At 34.8% G+C, this 21,560-nt stretch overlaps 1 protein-coding gene across 1 annotated transcript in view; it reads right to left on the reverse strand.

Moving 5' to 3' along the window:
- F5 (coagulation factor V) overlaps positions 1-21,560 on the reverse strand; it is an 83,565-nt gene that overhangs the window by 3,886 nt on the left and 58,119 nt on the right. The window contains exons 17-24 of the mRNA XM_074221964.1: positions 19,853-20,032; positions 16,840-16,956; positions 15,350-15,421; positions 13,211-13,314; positions 11,850-12,005; positions 9,590-9,734; positions 6,294-6,445; positions 348-530 (exon numbers count right to left, since the gene is read on the reverse strand). Coding sequence (XP_074078065.1) covers positions 348-530; positions 6,294-6,445; positions 9,590-9,734; positions 11,850-12,005; positions 13,211-13,314; positions 15,350-15,421; positions 16,840-16,956; positions 19,853-20,032 — 1,109 coding nt within the window. The remainder of the gene's footprint in view (positions 1-347; positions 531-6,293; positions 6,446-9,589; positions 9,735-11,849; positions 12,006-13,210; positions 13,315-15,349; positions 15,422-16,839; positions 16,957-19,852; positions 20,033-21,560) is intronic.

Here is a 21,560-nt window from a genome sequence, read left to right on the forward strand (position 1 = left end):
AGGCACTACTCCCAGTTCACATTGGACCAACCTAAACCACTAACAAACTATGTGACCTTGGTCAAATCACCTACTGATTGTATGACCTTGGATAAACCACTCACTAACTGTGTGAGCCCGGGCAAACCACTAACCTCTAGTTGACTTCTCAGTTAGCTTGTATTTATAATTCAGGGGCTAGACTAGGTGACCTCCAAATCTCCTTCTAGATCTAAAATCCAGTTCTTAACAGAAACCCAGAATTATAAGGCCAGGGAATAATGTTGATGGACTTTGGATATTACTTTCCTAAAGTACCTGTCTCAGGGACTGCATGATCATCTCTTTGCTAAGGCATCACATTGTACCTTTTCTGTCATGGCTGATTTTTCCTTATAAGGTTTCCATTCTGCGCCATGGTCGCTGTAGAAGATAGCATAAGTCTTCACATACATTTCATTTGAGAAAGACTTGGCCCCTTGAGTTACAATCGCTGTTATTTTCTTGGTTTTCAGCAGGTCAATCTGCAGCCACTGCTTATTATTGTTTGCCTAAGAGAGATAGAAAGAGACTTCAGTAAAGCAATTTGATGAGTGCTTTTAGATGTACAATATTTAGATATTGATCATAAATGGAGAGATGAAAGGATGGGAGATTCTGGGAGTCTGTATCAGATGGATCATGGATTCTTTTTTTTTCCTTAGATTTTTTTTTTGCAAGGCAGTGGGGTTAAGTGACTTGCCCAAGGCCACACAGCTAGGTAATTATTAAGTGTCTGAGGCCGGATTTGAACTCAGGTACTCCTGACTCAAGGGATGGTGCTCTATCCACTGCGCCACCTAGCCACCCCCTGCATCATGGATTCTTGAAGACTTTAAGGTGTATGATTTCTGTCTTGAAATAGCTGAAAAGTAGCCCAGGGAAGATGGATTAGATATTCTCCTTGATCTCAGAGGAGAATGAAGAACAATAGATAGATGTCACAAATAATTGGTTATTCAAAAGGGGGACTGCCTTAGGAAAGTCCCTTCTCATTGGTGGTTTTCAAACCAAGACTGATTTTCCACTTGCAGGTTATGTTATAGAGGGGTATCATGTGCAGCTAGTGATTGAACTGGATGGCCACTGAGACCCCATCCCATTTCGTGATACTCTGAAAGATAAAAACCTTTATTTTAGGCAAGTTTGCCAGAAAACTCTAGAAGCAGTTTTGAACCCACTAGAAGAGAAACAAGATGGTAAGATGGTATCCTGTTTCAGGCAAATATTAGCTACCACTCTCAAATTCCTTGCATCATTGAACTTTAGAAGTTCCTTAATCTTAGGTCATCTTCATCAACCAATTTCTTTCTCCATATCTGCTTTCAGGTGAGTGTTACTAAAGAAGCCAAAAAAAAAATAATACTAAATTCATCCAATGTAAATTTACTACATAATCTTAGCTGACCATTTGCTGTTGCCCAGAAATTCTTTTAATCAGTTCTTCTGACACAATATCATATGCACAGTGGAAACTTCGGTAGCCTTTCCCGACTCCCAAGCTTCACACACTTAGAGTAAATTGTCCTCCTCTCTTCTGTTATTGAGATCAAAACCACAGAATCTGAGTTCCCTCACCTTTGCAATATCAAGATTTTTCAGCTGTAAGATACCTCAGAGATAATTTAGTTCTCCTCACCCAATTTCCAAAGAAGAAAGTGAGACCCACAAGTTTAATGGATTGCTTTCAGTAAAATACTCAGTACTCAACAACCAGAATTCAAATCCAGGTCCTCTGACATGAAATCCAGTGTTCTTTACATTATAAAACAAGTTAATTCCACTTTCTTCCTCATATTCAAACCTCTCTGTCTTAACCTAGTCTATCTTCTTTTCCTTCTCAAAACCCTAATCTTTATTCTAGGACCTTATTCCAACACCAATTCATTCTTGTTTTTATATTTTTAATCTTCTTTGTTGTTTTTTTTTGCCTTTTGTCTATGAATGTGCTCAAATCTGGATGAAGAAACAAACAAAAACAAACCCACTTCCAATAAGCCCTTGAATCCAAGAATTTTCTGGTTTAACAACTAAAAAAGAAATTCTTGGCATACTTATATTTTAATCTGCATTATAAGCATTCTTTCCATCACTTTCCTAAGTCCAAGTAATTAACTAAAAATAAATCAAGCCCTGATTTGTAGCATTTGATGATTTATGAAATATAAATAAATGCTTCATGGCACATTTAATAATCAACTCTCTGGAGTCAGAACCACCTGGTTTCAACACATATCTCTTCATCTCTCATGTCTCTCCCCTTCTTTTCTCTTTCATTTCTTTAAAGTACAGTAGATCAAATAATAACCCATATCAATTATTCTACTTCCTCATCACACATTCACTTTTCAAGGGCACTTACTAGGGAATGGTCAACAATCTTAAACACTGTAGAGAGATAGAGACTGAGGAAGAAAGTCTTTGCATTTGGTCACTGAGAGATGGAAGAATTGTTTCAGATGATTGAAGGGACTGAAAGCCAGGTTCCTAGAATTTGAAAAGTGATAGGGAAGGACTGGATTCCTTTTTTCCTCACTTGTGAAATGAAGACATTTGACTAATTGATTTCTACAGGTTCTTCTAGAACTAAAATTTATCACATCCAATCCCATCTCTCTGCCTTGATCCATGCCATTCATTTTTTTAGTTGAAAAATGCCTCTTTCTTCCTTTCTCCTTGTCACATACCTTCTTTGATTTCCCGTGATCAGAACTAGAGAAAAATCTAATCAGAATCCCAAGCAAAATTAAGTTAGAAAATATGAACTATTTTTCCTCCTCTGACCTTGAAGAATCCTTAGTTTAAACCTTTCATACTCTTTACACATGCTATTTTTATAAGGAAGGTTTTGTGCATGAGTTTTTCCCATACTTGGATTATAAATTCCTTGGGTAGCAGGGAATGGTTTTATTCATTTTTAAGAGTATTTTTTATAGAAAGGTATGATTTTCAGAGTTCTGGGCAAGTCCAATTCTAGCCTTATATACTTAAAAGCTGTATCATCCAGGGCAAGTCATTTAACTTCTATCTGCCTCAGTTTTCTCAAATATAAAATAGAAATAATAATAACATTTGCAACATAGGATCAAGTGAACCCTTAACTTTGTAAAGCATTTAACACAGAGCTGGTACATTGTAAGTACTTTTTTTCTTCTGTGATGTAGGAAACTCTTGATGTGAAATCTCCCTCCACTGATACAGACTGGCAGCTAATCTAGAATACTGTTCCTATTAGTCTCTAGCTAAATGTTTGTTGAACTGAACATCCCCTAAAATGGAACCATAAAAACTGCAGTCAATCAAGCATTTATTGTTTTGGGGTTTTGTTTTTTGCAGGTCAATGGGATTATGTTACTTGCCCAAGGTCTCACAATTAAGTAAATATTAAGTTCTGAAGCCGCATTTGAACTTGGCCACATTTGTGACTCCAGGACCAGTGTTCTATCCTCTTTGCTATCTAACTACCCCTGAGTCAAACATTTATTAAGCACCTATTTATGTGTATATATATATATATATATATATATACATATATATATATATATATAAACACCTAGAACATTTATTAACTATTATGTGGCAGGTACTTTGCTAAGTCCTGGATACACACACACACACACACACACACACACACACACACAAACACAATCAATACTTTGCCTTTAGCCATTGAATATGATGAATGAGTTTTGTATTCTTTGGGATAGAATTAGATCACCACCCCCAAGTTTATTATTATTATTATTATTTATTATTAATTATTTTAGGAGGCAATTGGAGTTAAGGGACTTGACAGAGAAGGGGTGTGTGTGTGTGTGTGTGTGTGTGTGTGTGTGTGTGTGTGTAATTTTCTCCCTCCTGAAAATCCTACAAGAGTGAAAGAGCAGGGTGAGGCTGACTGGCTTTAGGAATGGCCCCAGAGAGACAGACAGAACTTCCTCTGCAATGCTGCCACCAAGAAGGAAAAGTTCATTATTTCCTCTTCTTACATACATGCTATTCAGCTATCCTGCTTTGATAAGGATTCTGATAACATCATCACCTGACATCCAGGAAAGAGTTCTATCTTGTAGTATCTATGACTCAATCAGAGATGCTTTAAGTAAAGTTGACTTCACCCCCAATTCAGTCTTATTTAGATGATGAATGAATTAGGATTTAAAGGAGGCAAAGGAAGCTCAGTGTGTAAACAAATCTATTGGAACAGAATCTTTGGGAGATTCTGCCTGTCCTGTGAACTCATCTAAATACATTTAGAGCAATGATTCACCACCTTTTAGAGTTGCAACATCATAGTATTGTTTTCTTTGACATACCCATTCCATCCTCTTCTACTGCCCAGCCCTTGCTGATAAAAGTATACACTCTATGGAAAGAAATTAAAAATATTGTTTGGGGAATTTTAAAAATTCATAGCAATCTTTAAAATGGTCAGAGGCACTTCAGAGTTTTCTAAAATCCTGACTTGATTACACAGATTTAGAAAATAAAAACTATAGGATTTTGATTAGGAATAAAAAGAAATACCAGAGAAACAGAAGTTAAGAAGAGGTGGCTAATTATGTCCATGTGTCTTTGCCTCTCTATATCTTTCAAGGGAGAGGAATTTTAAAATCCAAACGCATAACTTCTATCAACTCAAGAAATTAAAAATCAAAATAAATTTTTCACTCCTGTTGGTTTCATCACATAGGTCTGGATACCAGTTCTAAATTTTAGGTGGATTTGATAAGACAAACAGTGTATGGAATGAAAGAATCAGGAGAGGGGCTTTGTGTGACTAGATAAATGACTTCACCTCTTTGGATCTTAATTTCCATATCTGTCAAATGAGGAGGGTTGATAAGATTCTGTGATCCTATACATATTTTTGATCTAAAGGCGAAGTTCCTAGATATGACTAATTCTTCTTAGAACATCAGAATTCAGGGCAGAACCCCCCCCCCCCTTAGAGTTATGCATTTTTTCATTTTATGAATGGAGATTTCCCTATGCCTTCCTAGGAAACTCCTCAGATGCTATATAGGGTTCAGAGACTAATGCTTCAGATAACATTGGAAAAGGAAACATTCAATGGTTAGCTTTGCCAGTTTTCTGTAAGATTATCCAATTGCCCAACTCTATGGGAGAGAAAACAGATTTACTGAAAATATGTCAAAGATGAACATTTATACTCAAACCAATTGACCCCAATATATCTGACCAACTCTTCTTTCATCACATTTACATGATTCCATTGGTATGGACACTTCTCTACTGATGGAGAATATCTCTAAGCTTTAGTAGGTGGTTTCATGAGTTGTAATTAAAAAAAAAATCATTGTCTGGTGACCAACTTTCTGAGGATATCATTATTATATTGAGCTTAGACTAGTGTTGAATTTGGTCTTGAAGACTCTTGAATTTGGCAGTACCTGACCAAACTCTAACCTTATTGATTCAGATTTCAAGAACCCACAATCACTTCATGCCATAAAGAGGAATCAGAGGAGAACTTTAATGGTGCAGTGGGCTCTTGTCATTGGTCATATTAGCTCTGAATTGTATTTAATCAATGAAATAAAGCATTTGGGCTGCTGATTTCTAAGCCTGGTTTGAGAACACAAGTGATCACACAGCAATTCATGAAACAATACAAAATCAATTCGGGGACTCATAGATGTTGAGAGAAATGAGAAGTCAAATGGGTTAGTCCCAACTCTTTTCATTTTATAAATGAGGAAACTGAATCTTAAAGGAGTTCAGTGATTTTCTCCAGGTCAAATAGTACATAGAAGTGGAAAACAAATATAGATTCTATGACTAAATTCAGTGTTCTTTCCACTGTGTCATCCTATCTACAATCTAATTTTTAACAGTATATGGCTCTTTAAAGAAGAGTAAAATTGTTAGATTCACTGTTAGTTAATATGTTAGTATCAAATTATTATAAGTAATATTTTATATTACATGTATTTATATATATATATGTTTGGTTAAAATAATAGTAAATTAATTCACCAAGGGTATTGTAATTCCAAAAAGTTTAGAAATCACCAATGACATATAAAAGTTAAACCCATTAGTCTCATGCAGATCAGACATGATTTCTCCCCAGTCTAAATATAAGTACTACTATTCTAGATATAAGTACTACCAAGTTAAAAAAATTATCTAGAATCTTAATAAGTATATAAAGGTGACATGGTTCCCATTAACAAAGTCTTTGTCTACTAAAATTTTGCTGTTTTAAGCCATAAGAATTTGGAGACAACCATTCACTGTGGAGATTCTACCTTGGCTTGCCAGGCATTCACACGGCCTTGAGCATTAAGACGGGCATAGAAAGGAGACCAGTAATTTCCCAACCAAGATTTTTTCGTTGAAGAAGCTGTAATCTGCTTATTTTCTATCCTTTGGCTTTCCATACCCATAGGTGTAGAGCAACCTGTCAAATAAAAATCAACATGATTTAATTAACAAACATTTGTTAAGCTTTATTATATGTAAAGTGCTGTGGGACATACAAGAAAAAATATGGTATGGGCTTTGCAGTCTGAGAATGTATGGTAAAGAGAATCATGAGACACTTAAAATGACATTGAGACTAGAATAGAACCTAGTTTTCAGGAAAGATTCATATTTCTAATATTTAGGATTTTACTTTATTTTAAGCCAAAATTATGGAGAAAGATAAACTGCAGTTTCCTTTGAGAGAGGTGCAATATTTAGCTTTATCTTTTCTACCAGGAAATGTGACTTCTTCCTCCCTCTGTGATATCAAGGTACATGAGAATTGAGATGGAAGAAATAATGGATGAGAAAACTCATTAGTCTGGTTATATAGAATTGAATATTTTTTCTTCTTTAACAAATTGCATGTGTATTTGGACATACATAGGCTCCATCTTGAGCACCTCACTGTCCTTCATCCCCCATCCCCAACCAGTCCTGTAGTTTCTATCTTTACAATATGTCCTCCCTCTCTGCTATAAAACATCACCTGCCTGGTGCAGCCCTCATCACCTCACACCTAGTTTATTGGAAGAGCCTGTTGGTTGGTCTCCCTGACTCACATCTCACTTTATTCTAACCAACTATCAAATTGATCTTCCTAAGACTGGTCTAATCATATTACTCCTCTTTCTCTCTGTAGCCCATTCAGTCAACTCGAGTGACTCCCTATTGCCTCAAGAATTAACTACGAAACTGTCTCTTTTGCTTTTTTAAAGCCATCTATGATCTGGCCCCTTCTTATCTTTCCAATTGTGCTATTCCTTAGACAGTCTCCTACCTTTTCCCTCTCCCCTACCCTGATATATACTTTGTAATGCAGTGACACTGGCCTTCATCATGTTCCTTGAACTACACTCTCCCTCTGCCAACTCTGGGCAGTTTTACTTGCTATCTCTATATTTGGCACATTCTTCTTCCTCACCTCCACCAACTAGATTCTGTGGTTTCCTTTAAATTTTAACTAACATCTATATTTTGTAAGAAATCTTTCAGAGCATCTAATTAGTGGTCCCACAAGCTAGTAAATATCATATATTTTATTTACTGTACAAAGCTGAAGTTAGGGTTCCAAGATGAGTTGTGAATATTTGGGATTTGTAGTTAGTTCCAGAACCTAGTTAGACAAAAAAAGACTATAGAAATGCTAAAAAAAATGAAAAGCTTATTCCTTTAAAAGACTACCAAAAATCTGATAAAAATTTAGCCAGTCTGATAAAAAGGAGAGGGCAGAAATTCAAATAGATAAAAACACAAGGTGAAATCACAACAAAGTAAGAAAAAAGAAAAAAATAATTATGGGAACTTACACTATAGTGTTCCATGTGAACAAACAGAACACAAAAGAAATAGAGGAATATATATTCAAAAATATAAAATATTCAAATTAACAGAAGACCAAATAGAGATATTGAGTAATCCAATTTTGAAAAGACTAAGTATAAAAGAATTACCAAAGAAAAAACTCCTGGTCTTGATGGATTTACAGGGGCATTCTATCAAACTTTTAAGAATAATTAATGCTGATCAAATTATCCTCAAAAAAGCTGAGAAAGGAATATCTTTCCAAACTTCTTTTATGGGAAAATGTATTTTTAATATTTAAATGACTAATATCATTAATGAATATCAAGTCATAGTAAATAATAGCAATTTATTACAGGAATGATTCATTATGACTTATTTGGATTATACAAGAGGTATTATACCTCTTCAATGCTTCAATCTTGGGAAAGCAATCAACAAAATCATATTGAAAAATAGAAACATGTTAAAGCTGGATTAATCGATTGTAGAGAAGTCATTATAACCAATGTTGTTCTTTTCTGAAATGGGCACAATTTCAGGCATATTCCTTTGGGGACAGGTATGTGTCGACATTTTGAGTGATGGAAGGTGAAATTGTGATAGGCAGACCAAGAAGAGAGACCAAGAACCCAGTGCTGATGGCACTCTTCCCTCTCATCTGAAGACTACCATCCCAGGGCATGGCAATAGCTAAAAGGAAAACCAATACACTCTAAATTGAATCCATTCTTCATGATTTCTATTTGGGGCAGTGGATAGATGGAGTGTTGATACAGATTTAAAAAACAGAATTATTGTTCCATTCCTGAAATTTTTCAGTGTGTGACCTTGAAAGAATTACTTAATTTACGTAAGCCTAAAATGGAGATAATAATACCCAAGACCTAGCTCACTGAGTTGTTGTGGGACTCAAGTGATAATAATAAACATTTTATTTATCTTATATATTTTGTATTATATATTCAATATTATAAATACCATTTAATGTATTTATCATTCAATAACAACAATACTTAATATAATGATGTTTTAAAATATATTTAACATAATCATTTATATTATTTAATGTAATATATTTTATCATAGATTAAATATAACTATAATATTTAATACAATAATTTATATTCTATATTTAATATAATAATGTATTTTATTATAGGTTTAACTTTATTATATTTAACATAATATTTAATAAAATATATTTTATTGTATTTAATATTTAGCACAGCATATTTTACTATATATTTGCTATAATAGTATATCTTATTCTATATTTAATATAATAACATATTTCAAGCTACATTTAAAATAATGCTATTTATTTATTTGTTCATTTATTTGTTTGTTTGTTTGTTTATTTATTTTTTAAGGTTTTTTGCAAGGCAAACAGGGTTACATGGCACGCTCAAGGCCACACAGCTAGGTAATTATTAAGTGTCTGAGACCCGATTTGAACCCAGGTACTCCTGACTCCAGGGCTGGTGCTTTATCCACTACGCCACCTAGCCGCCCCCAAAATAATGTTATTTATAAAATTTTCCATGTCAAATGAAATGTGAGATAGATAAAGACTTAAAGCATCATAGAAGGTTTGCTCTTATTCTTCCTTCCTATCCCCTATTCCCTGTTTCTTCTTGTCACACAAATTGTCAGAAACACTGAAAACTGGAGCAATCATCCTAAATCACTGAAAGCAATCCATCAATAATCAGCTCTAAAAAAGTTGTTTCTATGCTTAGTGGAAGAAAACCAGTTACTTCTCATTCCTTACCTTGGACCTCACAGCCCAGCATTTCTATTCGGAGAGTAGGTCTATTGTAGAACTGGGTTGGGGAAATCCGAACGTATTTAGCCACAATGGGTGAGTCAAACAGATTCTCTTTGACGGTGGAGGCATCTGAATTACCTTCAAAGTGCTAAAAGAAAAGAGTGGAGACAAATTAAAAAAATATTCTTTGTATTGTTATATATTTTGTTTTATGTATTTAAAACCATTATTTTGAGGAAGGACGTATATGCTTCACTTCATTGCTTGAGAATCTATGAGAGAAAAACAGATCATATGAATATTGAGGCTTAGCAAGTATCATCTCTTTGAAGGACTTTCATGAGCCCCCAGTTGTTAGCCTTCTTTTTCTCTTGATATCACTAGGTATCATTTTGATCAATCTTTTGTATATCTCAATATTTGTCCAGGTTGCATGCTTCTATGTGAGGGTAAGAAGAACCTCATTTCTGCCTTCATAGCTCCAGTAAGCAGCATAATGCCAGGCTCAGTGTAAACACTTGTTGAAGTGAACTCAGTTCCCAACATATAAGATAATATTTCCCTAAAGATGGCATTGTTAGCATAGTTCTTCAAGAATTTTTCTATCTTGAAGACCTGACTTTGAAAAGCAGTACAAAAACAGTCAATTCCTTTGAAAAGACTTTATTTGTCGCCTAATACCACAGAATGGGCAGAGGGCAAAGAATTCTTAGTCAGTACCTATTTCCCCCAACAGAGAACTGCCCTCTCCCCCTAACTACTCTGTAGTTAACTAATTTATATTTATTTTGTATTTATTCTACACATGTCGACAATGTCTTTCCCAATAGAATTTAAGCTTCTAGAGAATTTTGTTGTTCAGTTGTTTCAGTCATATCTGACTTGTTTTGTAAACCCATTTGGGTTGTGGTTTCTTGGGTAAGGATAGTGAAGTAATTTGTTATTTCCTTCTCCAGGTTATTTAATGGATGAGAAATTGAGGCAAATGAGGTTAAGTAACATACTCAGGTTGTTGTAGCTAGTATGTGCCTGAAGCCGGATTTAAATTTGGGTCTTCCTGACTCCAGACCTGGATGTCTAGTCACTGTGCCACCATAGAGATTGAACTATTTTCTGGTTTCTTTACATCTTGGTACCTGGCTGAATGACTGATTGACTGTGAAATCAAAAGGTATAGATGGTTGATACTTTCTCACTCACTGTTTAACCTTAGAACACAAAGCAATGAAGAGTCCTCTAGATTTAGTTATTGGAATGAATATCAACCTCTTTGCATTTGCAAATTGAATGGGTCTAACCATATATTTTAGGGTTCATTTTGTGAAAGGGCCCCTAGTGCAGAAAATTTCATGCTTACATTTTTCTTTTTATGTAATTTTATAGAAAAACAGATCAAGAACATTTAAGCATTGAAAAATGTATACTCTGTCATTTAGCTTCTTATTTAAAATTGATAACTATTCTAGTTATGCCTTCTCTTATTGATAGAAACATGATAATTTTGCATATTCCCTAGAGCATGTGTGTCCCACCTTTTAACTCTTCTGGGCCTCATTACCCAACAAAAATTTGTCAGGGATTGCATATAGAATTTAATTTTTATTTATGACTACAGTATAAGCCACATTATCAATTAATATGATAATAAAATTTAAAAATTTTCACAAGAATGGGCGTTTAGTGCTACATGTGGCCTTCAGGCTGTGGGTTTAACATACCTGCCCTAGAATATTGGGAATCACACTTTGTCCTCCTTACATGGTATTTAAGTCAAAGAATGAAATCTTTAAAGCATGAAAAGCAACTCAGCAAGGAGAATGAATGCAAACTCCTTGAGGTCAAAGAACATGGTTCTATTTGGTTTAACCTGTTCTAATGTCTCTCATGGAGAGAACACTTGAGTTACTGTTAATGACCAGGTATGTAGCATAGTAGAATGGAAGAGAACTGATTTTGTATCTAGGAAGACCAAGGGTCATGTCCTCATTCTGACACACATAATTAATATTTTAAGGACTTTCTTAAGATGACCCACTTTGGTACAGACCATTTCCTCACTTGAGAGTTCACTACAACACTGAAATCACAAGTTCTGTCCTTATGTCATTTGGTCAGATTTTCTAAATGGAGAGCTCTCCAGAGTCAGGGTCATGAGTTTAGTAGGCCATCCATAACCCTCACCACTAAGTAAGCAAGGCTTCCAACACCTCGAGAATACTATTTCAAGTCACCCTTCAGCTATCCAGAATCATTTAATATATACCGCCTGTTTTGAAGTGCTGTTCCCTTTGAAGTATCTCCATACTCTTTTGTCAGAGCTATAGGCAACACGGAACTTAGTGGTGTAGTACGATGTCAAGTATTGTTTGGCTCCCTGGGTCTGTATCCCCGTAAGTACAACTTCTCTTTCAAAGTCCACCTGTAATAGCAGCAGATGCATTAAATGATCATCCTGGTCTGCAAAGTAGTCAATTCTTACTTTATTATTATAAAGTGTTCTCTTAAAAATGTGTTTGCCGAGCTACACAAGTCCAGGGTTTTTTCAGAGGTATCTTTCATTGAACTAGATTGTAAAATCCTTGTGGGCAGAGACCTGATTAGCTGCTTTCACTGTAGACCCCTTATGTCTTCCCCTCCCATTCAAATATATAGATAGAAATGTGTTGCCTTAGTGGATAGATTGCTATATTTGAAGTCAGAAAGTCTGGAATCTTACTTAACTTCGAACCCTGGGCATTTTAAACTTCAATTTTCTCATCTATAAAACAGGGATAATGATAGAACTTATCTTGCAGGAACTGTAAAATCATAGATTTATAGATGGAGAAATGGCTTGCCTGAGATCAGATAGGCAGTAAGAGTGGAACCAATATAAATTGAGGCAATGTAGGTAAAGAATTTTGTAGATCATAAAGAGCTTTATAAATGTTACTTATTGCTATTATATACTTACAGAGTTACTTGAGATTCAGACAGATTAAATGATCAGTGTGGGGTCTTAGACTTAATATGTATCAAAGGCAGAATCTGAACCCAGGTCTTTCTGACTCCAATTTTAGCCTCTATCTACTGCATCACAGGTCTATTACAGTGTTAAGATAAATAGCATGTGCACAAGAAATATTTGTTAATTGATTGTCTTATTGATTAAAATAGTCCAATAATACTTTGAGTTTTTTTTTTATTTTTGTACTTCATTCACAAAGCAGATCATGACATTAGGGGAGGTGATGCCATGACAAGAACATGAATTGGATTTGAGTGAGTTGGGGTTGTGCTAAGTCACCAGCCTCACTTTCTTCCCTAGAACCACCTGTATCCAGGGACTAGATATGGATCAGGACAAGGCAATGGATGTGAGGTAATCAGGATTAAATGACTTGCCCAAGGTCACACAGCTAGTAAGTGTCAAATGTCTGAGACTAGATTTGAACTCCTGTCCTCCTGATTTCAAGATCAGTACTCTATCTACTGTGCTACCTAGCTGCCTGATACTTTGAGGTAGAGATAAGATTTCCAATCAAAATATTAATAAATATTAATAAAATGATGAAATTCAGTTCAAATCAAAGGAAGTGCAGAATAGTTACATTCAGGAGATATTTTCAGGGTACTGTGGCTTACCTGGACCCAGGGTTCATTTAGAAGAAAATGTGCTCGTTTTTCTGTACTCCAAGCATTATAAGACCCACCATTGTTTAACCTTGCTAATTTAGGGTACCAATAGCCTAGATTTTAAGGAATGAAAAAAAGAAGGATATTGAATTAAAAAAAAAGATCAGGAATCCAGTGATTCAATTTTAGTGGAAAACCGCTTTTCCAGGTGAAAAACCTTTCCACTCTTCCTTTATGTTACAAGATTATATATTGGGTATATATCCTTGATTAACATTTACTAAGCACTTACCAGTCACTGGTCAAAGTTTCGGGGTTATCAAGAAAAGAAAAAATGCTTTGATTACTATCTTCTTCTGCACAATGAGTTTTCTACCCAAAGTCTAATACCCTTCCTCCCTAAACTACCTTATATATTACTACTTTGCATATATTTGCATTTATTCACTTTATATTTAAGCTTTATATATTTCTAAATATACTTGTTATCTCCTTCATCAAACTGTAAGTTGCTTGTAGGCAGGCATTGCCTCATTCTTTGTACTTGGATCTTGAGCACTTACAACAGTGACTGTTACATGGTAGAAGATGCTCTTAATAAATGCTTCTTAATAAGTGAATTGAATGATAATCTTAAATTCATCCAAAGGCATTTCTTGATACACAAAAGATTCACCACTCCTTCTACACCCCCACCCCCCTTACTTCCTAAGTCGTCCAGGCCCTTCAGAACCTCAACCTTCACATCCACTGGAAAATTTCTACCATCACCCTCTATTAATTGTCACACTTCCTCTTTTTTAATTCTTCTAAGTTACTTGAGAAATATTAAGGGCAAACTTAGACCACTTCAACTTAGTGAGGTGGAAAGTCAAAACAACTTCTATACTGGGATAATTTAGGAGGTAGAATTTCTGTGGTAGTTGTGTATGTGATATTTATGTCTCTGTCTGTGTTTTATGTACATATATACTTTATTTTATATATTTTAATATATAGCAATTATATAATATGTAATTATATTTTATATATATAATATATGTATATGTATATACATACAAAGTAGGGGGAGGGCATACTCTCGTGCAGAGTGGGCTGCAGAGAACAGGAGATATAAGCCTACAAACAATATGAGGTTCAGCTAAAGAGAAAACTCCCCCCCAAGAAATAGGACAATTGCTTATTAATTGATAATTCCTGATAATGAAATAATGAGGACAATTTTTCCCTTCATACTCTTACATAAGAGATTTGATTACTAGGGGTAGAGTATTATATTATAATTATAATAAGATATTCACTTGTTTAATAGTCTATTGATTCATTCTACTCTTCCCCTCAAAGAATTATTCCAAGTTGAACCTGGGTGGACAAGGACTCACAGATTCTTGACTGTAGCTTCCCAATATATACTTTCACTTGAGGTAATGTCATATTTGAAACAAAAAAGGCAGGGTAATTGATTGGAACAGAGCAAATATTTTCTTTTTGACTCTTTACAGAATTTAGAGCTTGGACAGATCTTGTACATCACTGGTTCTAACCCATCCCTTTGACAAAAAAGTCAGTGTCTCAGACAGTTGGAGATTCCACAATTGCACAACAATTATCTAAAACTGTTTGAGGTTTCAGACCCAGAATTTCAATCCATATCCTCTTCCGTCAATTATTCAATTATTCAATATTCTTTCTATATTATTTGTATGAATTAAGATGGCCAGAATGTTAGTGCTTTAGACTTGAGTTTGAATTTCAGCTCTGATACTAGTGAAGTGACATTGGGTCCATCACTTAACCTCTAACTATCTGTTTCCTTATTTGTAAAACAGGGATATCTGCATACCCATTGAACAGAGTTGTAGCGAGGAAGGTGCTTCATAATTCATAAAAAAATTATAGGAACATAATTATTAGTATCTCTCAGGGTTGTGTTAAGGAATTTTAATCATGAAGTACCATGTAAATGTGAATACTTATCATTATTATAATAAATAAAACTTTTCCTTCACATAGAACATTAGAACCCTAGTTCTTCCCCCTCCAAAAAAGTCTCCTGTGACCATGAGCAATTTCAGACATACAGGATCACCATCTGGATTCGGCTTCCCAAGAAGAAAAAATATTGCTGAGGTTGATGTTCACACTTACCCAGAAACTCAGATGCACTTATCTGTGAATCAGCTATAAAACCAGTACTTAAGCCCATGGGCATATTGCAGTCTACAAAGAAGAGGAAAAAATGTATAGCTAGGGATTACTGAAGCCCTTGATAATTAAATGCTTCTGCCTACCCCAGATTCCCAATAAAAAGTCCTCTGGAATTTAAATAGGTCCTATTTTTAATAAAATCCACTTTCCTACCTTTCTAGACTTTACTTTTTTCCCATATTTTCCACATCTCCAATCTAGCTACACTGGTTTACTTGGGGATCCTCTCAAATGCTCCTTCATCTTCCAACTCTTTGTCTTTCTGCTGGATGTCTTCCATGTCTAGAATACTATGCTTATTCACCTCTACTTAGTTTTCCTGACTTCTTTCAAAATTCAGCTTAAATCTCACCATCTGAAGGAAATCTTTCCCAATTCTCCTAGCTAATAATGTTTTCTCTTTTAAAATGACCTTCCATCTTCTCTTCATATATATATATATATATATATATATATGGAGAAAGATAGAGATATCTCTATCTCTATATATCGATTATATATATATATATATATATATATATATATATATATAGGCTGTTTTTGTTTGAATACTCAGTACTTAGCAAAGGATTTAGTATATAATAAACAATTAATAAATATTTATTGAAGGACTAACCATAGAATTATCTACATTAGAGCATAGCAGGTGGGATTATCATTCTTGTGAAAACATCTAGTCAGTAGAATAGTCCTTCATCAGTGGTCAGACTTGAAAGCCAGTATGGGACAGTTTTTTGACTTGGTTATAATCTGCTTGAATCTTAATACAACTATTCTCACCTGAACAGATTCAATCTTCTATAACTACTCTGAGGGAATCAAGGCTACCAAAACTCTAAGTATAAAGAAATGCCAACCCCTGACCAGGTAGAACATACTGCTGACCACTGCTGAAACTATCAAGGTTGTCATAGCCTGGACCATCATAGTAACTATTGGAGTTCCTGGAGCTTCCTTACCAAATCTCTTGGGAAACCCTAGAAATTTCTTAAAGTTTTTGGGTTGCTTGGAATTAAAAGTTTATCACTTTGCTGAAAAAGTATATGAAGATAATTTAGTCACCAATCACTAAGAGGACATGTGGTTTGAGATGATGGGCATGGGTTTATACTCTTTTTTCCTAATTCCTGTTTGACCAGTGATTCCAATATGTGAAACAGATTGTGTGGTCTTTAATTATGGAATAAAGAGTGAAAAGCCATTTAACCCAGGCATGGACCAGATGCATCTCGGTGTCAGTAGCATCGTGTTCTAATCAAATGAATTCCCACAAGAAAGACTAAGTGACTATTTCTAAGTCTTCTGGCCCATGAGTATGCAGACACCTCACACTGATACATTATGAAATCCCAGAATTGGTCTTTTCCCAAGAGTTCTGTGACTGATAATTTCATGCTGAATATATCATAATATATATACACACACAGTACCTTTATCTATTACAAGGAATGGTGTTTGCATTCCTGCTATCTGATTTTCTCCCACTTCTGTATCTAAGAGCCATAAGCCAGGTCTTGCTGCCTTCATTTCAAGAGTCTTGAATGAACCTAAAATGGAAAGGAGGACAAAGTTAAAGCCTCAAAGATATGCTGGCCTTTCTTTGTTTTTCCAGTTTTTAGCACAGTGACAAATATTTAATAAATGTATGTTGACTGAATGAGTACAATGTTGTCCAACAGTCATCAGAGAAGCTAAAGAGTCACTCATATCTTTGCCCGCAAGCAGAAACTGAATCATGAAGGCCTAGAAAAGTAGTGGAGAAAACTAGGGAAGAGAATCCTTTTTTTTCCTCCATAGAACTTTTTCTATATAAAATCTCATCCATCAAATAAAAATGGAGAATACACCAAATTTTTTCATGTTTTTTATTCTGACATTTATTTCTGTAAATATAGCAAAAATGATCATGTTATAAGCAAATCAAGTGATCTGTAGTTCAGTCTATGTTCTTGAACAAAATAGCTTTAGATTAACAAATATCCCAAATAAGCACTGCCTTCCTACTACATTTTTACACACACACACACACACACACACACACACACACACACACACACACACACACACACACCCCTCCTCCCCCCAGCACCATCACAAAAAAGGAAACCTTTCTTTTCATGGTTTTAAAATTTCCTAAATTTTGCATCTTTAGGCAAAACTACACCTAGCCTACTCTCTAAAATCTTAAGGGAGGATATTCTATAACCTTCCTTGTGTACTCTTTTCTTTATTTTTCAAAGCTCATGATTAGGAAATCCTTTCGAAATACCTGTAATGAAAAAGTTCATTTTCTTATATTCTGTATTTAATGACTTTATACTGGTTGCCTTATTTTTCATAATTACTCATGAAACCAATCAATAATGTCCTTAGCCATCTCTTTTCCAGGAGAAATATAACTTGCCTAATTTATCAGCTTGGAGATTCAACCCCAGTCTTTCATTTTAAGTCCAACTAAAATGATTTACAAATTTGCTGATGTAGCATTTGTTACATGGGACCATCTCATTCTACTCTTCATACTCTCTCTGGGATAGCTCAGTTACTTGAACTTCCCTTCACATTGGCTGGAGTTCCAAGAGAAAGACTTGCAACCATTTGGTTATCATACAATATTCTAGAAGGATCCTAGGGGTAAACTCACCCTCCTCATGACTGAAGTTCTGAATCTGCATTGAGTCAATTTGACTCTATTAGCCCTTAAGCATAACTCATTTACTTAACAACAATGAATAATGAAAAATACAAATAATTTTAACATCACAGTTATTCAATATAAAATAAATGCAGCAAAAATCCAAACATCACAACCTACCAATAAGCCTAGGTCACACTCTCATGTCATGCTCTGGAAGACCACAATTACAGAAATCTAGCAGGGAGGAGCATGAGTGATGAAACTCATAGGTTTGGGAGCAACTCCTAAGTTTGGACTATGTTCTTAATATCTTTCCCTTTCAGGAACAATCTATTACATGAAACTTCTCTGCTATTAGCTCCCTTTCTTCTCGTAGCAGTAACAAGATTTTTTATATGTTTATATAGCAGCCCTTAAAAGGGCTGCTAAGAAAGTGTTGCACTATTGTGATAATGAGCAATTCCCTTTAGTCAGAGAACTGACAAGTTCCTCAGGTTAGCTCTTCACTCAATAGTTCTGTTGCTTCTCCTTTCAGCCACCAAACTGTTCACATAGAAAAGGGACAGTAGCTTACACTAGCTCAAGGTAAAAACATTAAGGAAACTAATTTCCAAGTCCTAGACACCATATTGTCTTTCACCTCTCTTTGCAGAACTGGTTTTATTTCCCAATTATATACATAATATTTTGGGTAAAATAACATACACATGAAAACACATATGTATATATTATATACATATATAATATATACACATGTTTGTATGTAGAATCATTTGGCCTTCTCTGCTATATATAGTGCAATATGTAATTGTCCAGAGCAGTTGTCTTTGGAAAAGAAGGTTAAGATAGCCAAAATAAAGCAAGACAATTCCTGTCTTCCCCTATCATTTTGTCCTCACATGGTACTAACATTGATTGTCATAGCTTCCCTCACATTGTACCATCTCTCAAATAACATCTATTTGTCTCTCAAGCAGTATTTTAATAAGGTGGAAAAATAAAAAAAAATTTTAAATTGTAAATTTGTATCAGGAAGTGACTGTGACTTTATAACCCCTCCTTTATAGAATTCTCTGCATGACAGAGTAGATAGTATTCTGAACTTAGAGTCAGGAATTCCTGGATTGGATCCTGCCTTGTCTACTTTTGGGTAAAGTCATTAATCTCTCTTTCTCTACCAGCTTTATTCTAATTTCTTCATCAGAAAAAAGGCAAAATATTATCAATTCTATCATATTTCCCAGAGGTATGACCTCTGCAAACTTCTAAGTTTAATGTAAATGTCAGTGATTGGACATATTATCTTTTGGGGGGCTGGGAGGCTGCTATCTTTTCTTGTTGGGTTCTATTGAATGATTCAGAGTGATCTCACAGTTCTTTCCTAGTTCAAGATTCTGTGAACCTGGGTTCTGCTTGCACAGGCACTGACATTTACGGTGTTGGGGAGAGTTGCAAGTGCCAAGAAAGATATTCTTGATAGTTTTGCAAGAATTTCCTTTCCATTGCCAAGAGACATGGTGCAGTACAAAAATGGTAATGAGAAACCTGGGTTCTAATCTTGTCTCTCACTTTACTGCCTGTGTAACTATAGGCGAGTCATTTAAGCTCTATAAGGATTTGACGCTCTGGGTGTGTGTGTGTGTGTGTGTGTGTGTGTGTGTGTGTGTGCATGTGTGTAAATAAAATGAGACTAATAACTCCTGAATACTACTTCCAAGATTGTTGTAAAGATCAAATAAAATGATGATTGTAAAATATTTTGCCTAAAAGAAAACATTACATAAATATAAGTTGTTATCACTCACCAGGAAGTAGAGGGCAGGCCCCCAAACGGTGCTCTTGGGTACCATTTTGCAGCAATGTCTGGCCATGAAAGTGAACCACATGGATGTCTTGGGAACCGCCCATGTTCAGTAAGTGCCATCTCACACTCTCCTTTTCATACATCCTTAGTCCTGGCAAATTATAGATGTGACCATTGATGGCTAAAAGAATAGAAGATTACAACCAATTAAAAAGTAATTCAAAGCGATCCAAACTCATTTTAACAAATATTTATTAAGTGCCTACTTTGTATGCAAGACCTGCTCTAGATTCTAGGGGAGATACAAATTTATAATACACAATCCCTAACTTTGTGCCTATATTCAATAAGAATAAGAAGATATGACAAAAACAAATCACTTTTTCTCTTTTTTAAAAAATACAACACTTTATTTTATTTTTTTAGGTTTTTGCAAGGCAAATGGGGTTAAGTGGCTTGCCCAAGGCCAGACAGCTAGGTAATTATTAAGTGTCTGAGACCAGATTTGAACTCAGTTACTCCTGACTCCAAGGCTGGTGCTTTATCCACTGTGCCACCTAGCAGCCTACTTTATTTTTGAACTAGAATTCTCTCCCTCTCTTACCTCCCTCTCCTACCCATTTAAAAAAGAAGAAAAACAAAACCTATTATAAATATGGTACCAATTTCTATGTTAATACTATCCAAAATATTAAAAATATATTATTTTATAAATTATAAAAATATCATTTAATATTTAGTCTTGCCAAAAATTAAAAAATAAATATTCATTAATCTGTACTCTGAGTCTATCACCCTCTATCTGGATGTTTGGGGCAAAATAAAAATAATCATGGTGCAAAGTGTTAAATTCTGTTAAGTCACAGAACAATACTTGTGAATTCTAAGTAGGCAGATTATTACTAACTTAAATAGTCAAATGAGATAATAGATTGAAAGTGCTACACACTAGGTGGCTATCATCTTTATTAGCAGGTGGGATCAAGGAAAATTCCCTAGAAGAACTGACATTTGAGTTAGACTATTGGGTTATGTGTTGTATTTCTTTATTTGACTTTAAGCTCCTTGAGGCAGAACTGTTTTTATTTCTGTTTTTATTTGTATGTCCACTGCTTAGCACAGGGCCTGATTCATAATAAATAATTAATAAATTGTTCTTGTCTTGACAGTTTGGGTCGATTTAGAATCCCTGAAGTAGGGATTGAACCCCCCAAGTGTTGAATAATAGATCTTTGTTGATCTTAAAAGAGGTCTCTAGAGTAATATGACCAGGGAACTATAAAACATTGTTTTTTATCAATAATTTGGATGAAGGCTAAATTTCCAGATGACAGAATACTAGAAAGAGTAAGTTATATATTGAATGACAGACTAAGGGCCCCAAGTATTTCTAACAACAGGATGAATTGTGGGACAAATCAAGGAATAGGAAATTTAATAGTAAACAGGAAATTCTACACTTTCCATTTTTTAAAATTGGTATTAAAGTTAAAATTTTGCAAATATGGAAAGTGGGAGGTTGTAGCAATAAGATCCTCCATTTTCTGACTCTAGAATATCTTTCCATGGCCAGTTTTTTGTTACTTCTAATCATATGTTATATGTTCTATGTTCTAACCAAATTGTTCAATAGGCTGTTTCTTGTACATAGCATTCCATCTCTTTCCTTTATATAGGTTATCTTCCATGTCTGAACTGCAGAGCACTCC

The sequence above is a fragment of the Macrotis lagotis genome, chromosome 2 (assembly GCF_037893015.1).
Source record: "Macrotis lagotis isolate mMagLag1 chromosome 2, bilby.v1.9.chrom.fasta, whole genome shotgun sequence".
Lineage (NCBI taxonomy): Eukaryota > Metazoa > Chordata > Mammalia > Peramelemorphia > Peramelidae > Macrotis > Macrotis lagotis.